Source organism: Peromyscus eremicus, chromosome X (genome assembly GCF_949786415.1).
Source record: "Peromyscus eremicus chromosome X, PerEre_H2_v1, whole genome shotgun sequence".
Classification (NCBI taxonomy): Eukaryota; Metazoa; Chordata; class Mammalia; order Rodentia; family Cricetidae; genus Peromyscus; species Peromyscus eremicus.
Genome location: NC_081439.1, coordinates 13,046,895 through 13,055,981, shown reverse-complemented (window position 1 = coordinate 13,055,981; position 9,087 = coordinate 13,046,895). Strand labels below are relative to the sequence as shown.

General features: G+C 42.7%; 1 protein-coding gene across 1 annotated transcript; it reads right to left on the bottom strand.

Annotated features, from left to right (window-relative positions):
- Positions 1–1,722: 1,722 nt before the first annotated feature.
- On the bottom strand, positions 1,723–5,365 carry Ezhip (EZH inhibitory protein). The gene has a single exon (XM_059251054.1). It carries the CDS (start codon positions 3,288–3,290, stop codon positions 2,124–2,126), a length of 1,167 nt encoding a protein of 388 aa, XP_059107037.1. The 5' UTR covers positions 3,291–5,365; the 3' UTR covers positions 1,723–2,123.
- Positions 5,366–9,087: the final 3,722 nt, after the last annotated feature.

The window sequence follows — 9,087 nt, the reverse complement described above, 5'->3', positions numbered from 1 at the left end:
ATGCGCGCGCGCAGCGTGCATATTTATAATACCTTAGGAAGGAACTTGAAACTAGAACCTTGCAAGCCCTGGAAGCAGCCTTAGGGAATATCTGAAACCTTTTCTTCAAAAGTGGCAGGGTTGTTAGGACATAGTGGACACTTCTTGTTCCTGTGAAATGTCAGATTTTTTTTTTGAATTTTTTTTCATTTATTTTACTTGCCGATCGATCAGTTTCTCCTTCCTCCTCTCCTTCCGTTCCATCCCCCTCCCACATACCTGCCCCTATCCACTCCTCTGTCTCAATTCCTAAAGGTAACGCCTCCCATGGGAGTCAACAAAGCACAGCAAACCAAGCTGAGGCAGAACCAAGCTCCTCCCCCTGCATCAAGGCTCGGCGACGCAACGTAGCATGGAGAATAGGTTCCCCAAAGCCAGCTCAAGCGCCAGGGACAGGTCCTTATCCCACTGCTAGGGGCCCCACAAACAGACCAAGCTACACAACTGTCACACACATGCAGAGGGCCTAGGTCGATCCCATGCAGGCTCCCTAGCAGTCAGTCCACAGTTGGTGAGCTCCCATGAACTCCGATCAGCTGTCTGTGGGTTATCCTGTCCAAACGTCAGAACTTAAGCATTAATTGGGCTTCTTAAGAATTACTTTCAGCCAGGCTGTAGTGGCTCATGCGTTTAATTCCACCTTTAATCCCAGCACTCAGAAGGCAGAGGCAGGTGGATCTCTGAGTTCCTACAGAACAAGTTCTAGGACAGCCAAGGCTATACGGAGAAGCCCTGTTTCAAAAAAAAAAAAAAAAAAACTTTTTAAAATATGAAGGGGCAGGACTAAGCGAGGGTCTATGGCCATATTGGTCATTATAACCAGAAAAAGAGAGGAGGTATTTTCCTAGCCTCATTTACATTTTTAACTCTCTCATCTCTTGCTATGCTTCCAGCTTAAGTTTTTGAACTGCTCATTTCTGTTACAGTAGTTATATGGTCAAAGTGAAAAATGTAAAACACTGAAGACCATATCATCCCAATTATTTAGGAAGCACACTATTCATGCATTTCTCTCCCAATGTCTGCGTCTCGGATGTACATTTTTCACAATTGATTTTTCATCAACACACATTCAAATATTTGATGAAAACCATGCCACGTGAATCTCATTAACCTTACATTGCCCATCTATGACCAAGTCTCATCTCAGCCTTCAGAAGGTCCACCCCTCTTTTTCTCCTCTCCCTACCAACTTCCAACACATAAACACTATTCTACTATCAAAATTGAGTCCCCTTATCCTCAGGCACTGGACCGGACCCCAGCTATTCTCTCCTCCTTATCAGTCTTCTTCCCAGCCCCCACTTCCCATTTTTCCCTCCCCACTTGAGATCATGCCCACTCTGCCTTTTTCTGACTCTTCATAGTTTTTTTTTCCTTTTCCAAGTTACAAATCACCTATGCTAAGAAGCTATACAAATGGCCTTAAGTAGTAACGTTTGGGGCAGAGCTCCATCTCAGACAGTTCTAGGTCAGTATTTTATCCCTCATTCCTTCCAAAGAGTCAGCTAGCATGATAGTGACACTCCTTAATCCTCCAGGTATGAAATCCTAAAAGTAATTGCACCACAATAAAGAGACTAAATTTTTAAAATCAAATAATGCTTTTATTAAAATGTTTGATTACATAAAGCAACGTGGAAAGCAAAACTCAAAGAAGCAAAAAAAAAAAAAAAACCCAACAACAATTAAAAACCAGGCTAAGGAAGCATGGAATAGAATGAAGTGGGGGTTAGCTAGGGCCAGGGGGCTTCAAAACTGCTCCGGATAATGGTGAATCGGGAGAAATCCTAGAAACCTCACACGGAAAACAGTGAACAGGTGCTGATTCCTTTTGTGAGTCTGGGAGGACACTCACAAGAGTCACAGCACCGGTGGAGTAGGGGAGTGAGGGGCATACCCTACTTCCTCCTATGGAGAGTGAAGGGGATCCTTTGCTTTTTTCTGTAACTCTCCAAAAGTGGAAGAATCCAGGTTATCCAGGTCAGGAATCAAGGCACACCAAAGAGTACCGCGGCTAGGCACAGAGGTAGATAGAGCTCATGGTACTAAATGGACAGGAGCAGGAGTTTCGGTCAAGTGACCTACTTGCATGGGGAAGAGGGGGCACTTGAATCACTGGATGAATCAAGAGACGAGGAGGAGGAGGAGGAGGAGGAGGAAGAAGAGTCGGAACTTTCATGGGGACTAAAGTAAGGATACACCCTACGAGGAGGGGAAGGGGAAGAGGCCCGCATACGGACTGGGCGCCTTGAAGGAGAGCTCGAGGTTGCCGGTAGGGTTCTCTTCAGAAATTCATTCCCAGAGGTGGAAGGGTTTGCTTCCGTCTGCGGCTGGCTGCGGCTGGACCTGGACGCACCGCGGCTGGACCTGGATGTACTGCGGCTGGACCTGGACGCACTGCGGCTGGACCTGGACGCACCGCGGCTGGATCTGGACGCACCACGGCTGGATCTGGACGCACCGCGGCCTCCGCGTGGTGTTGCAGGGGTGCTCGTAGTATCAGGAACGTTCCCCAGAGCAATGCTGTCCGGCGAAGTGGCTCGACGGCGTAAATTCCGGCCTGTGTGGCCAGCGAGGCCAACTTGAGGGCTAACCTCCGAGGCACTGCTGCGATGACCAGATGCAGCGGCATGTGAGCGGAGAACCCTGCCTCCAATGTCGCCTATGGGATTAGGGGTGAAAAATGCACAGAAATCAGGAACCTGCACAGTGGCCTGTTCATGGAAACCCTGGCCAACAGGAATGAAGGGGCCGCTGCTATCAAAGCTGAAGTCTATTATATCAGTCTGTTGAGGACCAGAGACAGGCAGAAAAGCTTGGCTGCGGGCCCTAGGAGCCGGAGTAGCCACATGATGTGACATGGTGGCGGTGCTCCTGAGGGCAGGGCCTAGGAATTCCTGGCTCTGTACAGGAAGTTCAAAATGGTGAAAGTTCAGAAAATAGGATGGCTGAGACGTAGAAGGCCATCCTGTAGCTTCCAGAAGCTGAAGCTCACCTGAACATCCAGTAGCTAGATCTCCTCGGCTGGGCTGCTCACCCCGACTACCTTCCTGCTGGTTCCTGCCGGAGGTGACCGCTTCTGAGGACTGGTCCACCCGTCCCTGGCTCCTTGTCCTGGGCCTTACAGGTCGAAGTTCTGTCCCTGGGCTGTCAGGATCACAGCCACCCTGGAGGTTGCCGCGCCGATTCTCAGGCTCAGGCTCAGGCTCAGGCCCACGAGGTGTCCCCGGATTCTTACCAGTCGACATTTTGGCTGCGAGGCTGAAAATGTCGTCTGTCTGTCACAGAGGCACCACCTCTAGCCCTGAGGCAACAGGCTCTTTACTGCAGGAATCCCAGGTGTTCCTAGGTGGCCTCGGCTACCCTGACACGTAGCCCTAGTGGTGCCTCTCCTCCTTCGCTGAGGGTGACTAGGTGGCCAAATCAATGGGCTTACCAGCTTCTTGACCACGAGAAAGGGCTTCCTGCCTCCTGCCTCACTCAATCAGAAAGAAGGCTTCTGCTCAGCTAGTTAGGAAGCAAAGTAGACTTAGAGCTGCGAGAGGAGGCCAGTGGGTGGACCTAGCTCAATTCTAGCCTCTGATTGGCCAGCTGTACGTTATGCAAATTCAACTTGGGTTGAACCGCCCTTCACCTGTCCCCTACTAGGACACTGGAGGCCAGGGTAGCTTCTAGTGGTTTCTGGTGTGCTCTTAGCCCCGCCTCCCCCAATCACGCTTTCAGGAGTCAAAAGTCTAAATTTCACAAGGCCCCCACCCTGGCCTGAGAATGTTTGGGGTGGGAACATCTACATGAATTATATGCAACACCTCAAACGAGTGTGCTCATCACCGTGAGTCGGTCTTGGGATCACTTTAACAATTTCCTACACACTGACCAATAAGCTCTATCTCCTAGGCCATGCATGTCTCCACTGCTTTCCTTTAAGCCACCAGGTGACCTGGCTAGGGTTTTAAGTTTGCTGAGGGGCCTAAGGATTTGAAGGGGGATGATGAGGTCCACATTATCTTGGACTTGAAATGTTCAGCAAGGAATGTCAGGTCCCAAACACCAGACTGGCTTTACAATTTTCCAGTACACCACTTCCGCCTGTCTTGCCCTGAAACACAGGCCAGGCTGCTTAAGATTCAGCTGATGAATTAATTGACTCGGGCTCATCTTCTAGGGTTTTTTTTTTCTACTTTACTGTCGGCACAGACCTTTTAAATTTAATACTTACACACATTTTTAATTATTAAAAAAAGGGCTGTTGTTTTGGGTATCCTCAAACAGAAAAGCAAATCTACCAAAATCAGCAACCAGGCGAAAGCCTTTAATCCTAGCACTCAGGAGGCAGAGGCACGCATATCTCTGTGAGTTCGAGGCCAGCCTGGTCTACAGAGCTAGTTCCAGGGCAGCCAGGGTTATACAAAGAAACCCTGTCTTGAAAAAACATAAAACAAAAAAATAACAAAAAAAGCTGCAACTAAATTTTCTCATGCCTACAGTCAAATACTGGGAAAGTTAAATTATATCTTCATAAAATGGCCATCCATCCGTATTTCCTAGTTTTAGGAAAATAGAATGATTCAAGCAGAAGTACTATTTTGTAACTTGTGTGGAGGGGTCCAGAAAATACATTTTTCATGTCAATGAATACATACTGACAAGGAGACAGGTGTGGTATGTCACACCTGTGACTGTATCAATAGGGAAGGGTGAGAGCAGGATTTCAATTCGAAGGTCACCCTGGGCTGCAAGCTGAGACCCTATCTCAAAACAACAAAGTACCCACAAAACCGTTTTGCAACTAAAACACCCTCCTTTTGGGGAGGAAACATATGTTTTCAAACATTCTTGTACTGACCAATATTTATGCTCTTTCTATTTTTTCACATCAATGTGAGACACACATTAGTGTGCTCATTGAAGATTGCCCAGTCAAATGTGTATTTATTGTGGATTACTTCTCAGAGGAAGACATTCTTGTATAAGCCTGTGCACATTTATAATTTTAGCAGAAGCAAATGGGACACTTAACAGAATGGATGAGCAACTGGACTGGAATATAAAAATAGACTGGTATTTGGTGTGTTAAATAAGGGGGAATGGCAAGTGGGTCTGAAATAGAAAGTAGAATGCAATGAAATGGAGAGTAAGTGCAAAACAGAATGAAATAGGGAATGAGACTCATACTTGAACAGTATGATACGGACAACTGAATAGGTCACAAATTGAATAGAATATAATGATCCAAAACAGAATGAAACAGAAAATACCTAATACATGAAAGAAAAATATAGCATATGAAAAAAATGCAGTGCCAAGTAAAATATTAAAATAGTGAGAAATCAAATTAGGAAAGTCCTGGCATCATTTAGTACAGATTTTAAAATAGCAGAGAAAGCTATTTCATATATGTGGAATTGTGTGTGTGTGTGCGCGCGCGTGTGCGCACGCGCGCGCGCGCGCGCGCGCTTGCTTGGTGCTTGGTTGTTAGGGAGTGGCACTACTAGACAGGGAATAGGAGGTGTGGCCTTGCTGGAGGAAGGGTGTCTCTGGATGTGGGCTTTGAGTTTTCAAAAGCCTAAGCTGGGCCCAGTGGCTCTCTCTTCCTGCTGCCTGGGGATCTGGATATAGAACTCTCAGCTCCTCCAGCATCATGTCTGTCTGTGTGCTACTATGCTTCCCACCATTCTGATAATGAACCTCTAATTAAATGCTTCCCTTTAAAAGAATTGCCATGGTCATGGTATCTCTTCACAGCAATAGAAGACTGACTAAGACATACATTTTTTCAGGTATTTGGAACAAGATTTCCCAACTTAAAAAAGAAATGCAATAAAGTATTTGCAAAAAATGTAAAGACTGCCCATATCAAATATTACAATTAATAAATTAATTTAACATACTCACTAGCTATAAAGTCAATATTATAAAACCAAATTATATTTCTCTATACTAATATCAGAAATTATGAAAAGGAAAATTTGAAATGCCATTTCTTGTAACTTGAGAAAGTATCAAGCACCTATGACCAAACAATAAAAACTCACAAGATAGCCGGGCGGTGGTGGCGCACGCCTTTAATCCCAGCACTCGGAGGCAGAGCCAGGCGGATCTCTTTGAGTTCGAGGCCAGCCTGGGCTACCAAGTGAGTTCCAGGAAAGGCGCAAAGCTACACAGAGAAACCCTGTCTCGAAAAACCAAAAAAAAAAAAAAAACAAACAAACAAACAAAAAAACCTCACAAGATGCTTGCTCAGAAATTACTATATCAATTCTAAAAGAAATTAAAGAAAACCGCCATTAATCTGAGGCACAGCATGGTTAACTGTGGGTTGGAACAGTATTTTCAAACCTTTTCTGTTTATGGCCCCTGCTCAGCCCCCCAAAAATTTTATGGAGTCCTGGGTATGAAGGTATATGAAATAGGCACACCAATAAAACAATTGCTAATAATAAACCATAAGGAAATCTATTTTAAATAGTTCTATAGTATACATATAATTTTGTCATTTACTAAAGATGATTGTAAACCTTTAAACTAATGGGATGGGTGGCACTATTTATTTCTGCACAAAGAATTAATTCTTCACTGAATAGTCAATATTTCAAGATATAGAGCATCTTCAAAGGTTTTCAGAGTTTATCAATATTTTATGATTGTCAATGCCTAGAATGCTGCTTTATATAAAATGTAGCGCAAATATGCAATAATAGAAAATATTAGGAGTATGTTTAGAGCCATTTCAAAAGTCATTAGAAATTCTGTCACGATCCCAAGCAAATATTCATTGTACATTTTATGACACTCAGGACAGCAACTCAAAAGGTAATTTATAAAATCAAATTTATAAAATCCAAAGATAGGCTAACACGAGATACTCTGAAAAATAATTATAAAAATATTAAATGTTTAACTTTTAAAATACTTAAACAGTAATGTTTCTGTGAGAGTAGAAATCTTTGTATGTATTGTGAAAGCACTACAATCCATAACAAACAACAGTCTGAGTTGAGGTCTTCCAGGTACCAGTGATCCCACTATGTGATGCAAAGTATATGCCTGCTATGTTTGGAACCAAGGCTAAAATGAAGTTGTGTGATGCTACACAGGTGAACTCTGCCAAAAATACCTCAAACTCATTATGTGTTTGATATTGAATTAACTTTTCTTTATTGTGTAGTACTCTATGCCATTAAATTTTTCCCAACCCCCAAAATTCAGTGTAACAACAATATAGGGCTGTCTGTCACTCACACTTTAAATACCTGACGACTGATGATGAGAAGAATGAGATCACAAAATTTAAAGAAAAATTCTCACCAGAATTATATACAGCTCAACGGAATCACACACAATAAAAACCTCAAGAGACTGTTTGTCAGCAGAAATTGGGAAACTTATTCTAAAATATACATGTCTATCAAAAACTCAAGATCAGCTAAAGTCATCCCAGGATAAGAAATCTGAAGGACTTTTACTGTAATTTGTGTATACAAATAGGTTTTGGTTTTTTTTTACAGGAATAAAGACAGGTATTTTTTTATTCAGATAAAACCATAGAAATAGACAAACCAAACAACAAAGGGAAAAAACAGAATTCACAAACAAGACACATCTAGGGCATCAGCCCACCGCAAAACCAGCAGTACCATGCCCGGGAGGGAGGAGACCATAAGTCAGCAGAGCGGGACCGATTGGTCATCAAGCCATAGAGAAAGCATAAATGTGGCCTCTAACCCAAGCCATACACAAAAATAAATTCCACAAAATAAAGCTTATATCTGAAACATTAGATAGGACACAATATCATTAATGATTAAGAAAAGCATTGACCAAGCACACACAATAAACAAAGAACACGAGAAGAATGGAGTTAAACATTAGCACAATAATTCCAACAGATACTTCACAAAATATGATATTCAATGGACTTGTAAATAAAATTTGGCTCAAAACTTCTGCTACAAATTAAAATCATAGTGAGGTAGCAGTAAGCATCTATAAGGAAAACCCAAAATGACTACCATCCTCGAGCGTGAAAGAGGGTATTAGAGGAACTAAAACTTTGACAATGTATGCTGGTACCTCTACTTTCAAAAACTATTTGGCCATATGTATTTAAGCAGACCTTATGCATTTTCTATAACCCAGTAATCCTATACATTAAGTCAATTAATGTGCAAATATGATGGGATTAGAGTAAAACAGATTCTGTTTTATAAATATTGGTTAAAATACACAAATGAGAGGTGTTAATTGATATATGTTGGAACATTTATTTAAATCTATTAAAATTGCCCTTACTTGTGGAGATCAGGTGGCGCCCTGAGCTAAGTTATTCCACATTATATTTTAAGCTAACTTTCAGGCTGTGCCTTGCCCTGGGGAATTTTATTTTATAAAACAATAGTTTGCTCAACTTTGAGGTCAAATGTCAAAGTAGAATGACTCTTCATCTCCTTTATGCAATTAAATGATATTCATCTGCCCAGCACAAATCATAAGGTACAGTCTGATAATTAACTTATTTGTACAAATAAGTTATAACTACCTGTGAACCCATCAAGTCAAGTCAGGAACACAAGGACAGACAGACATAGCAAAACCATATCAGCAACATCAGCCTCCAGAGCTTATCAAACACACAAGACCAACAAATAATATAGTCCATTTGCATTGCCTATAAAAGAAGGAGCACGCCCGTGCAAGGCCATGGCACTTACACAGACCTATCAACTGGTCACTAGCCATGGGCGCCAGCCAGAAAAACTGCCACAGCAAAGGACCTCCATCCAAGTCTCCAGATCAAGTGCAGTTTCTCCTGCCATTGGCATACAGCCCACTTCTAATTGACATTCAAACTGGCCTGCCACTGGAATCTGACAATTCTGCGCCCAGAACACACTATCATGCAATTTGTTCCTAAAACTTCTTACCTGGCACCTAAAGACATTTTTCCTTGCCCTTTATTAATAAAGCTCTCTGCCTGTCTTCAATACTGCTCTTTAGCCTTTTCTTAGCCATTCTGTAACACATATACACAACCATGTATATGTA

Coding starts and splice junctions, on each gene's coding strand:
- Ezhip (XM_059251054.1), bottom strand. CDS start 3,290: ATGTCGACTGGTAAGAATCCGGGGACACCTCGTGGGCCTGAGCCTGAG.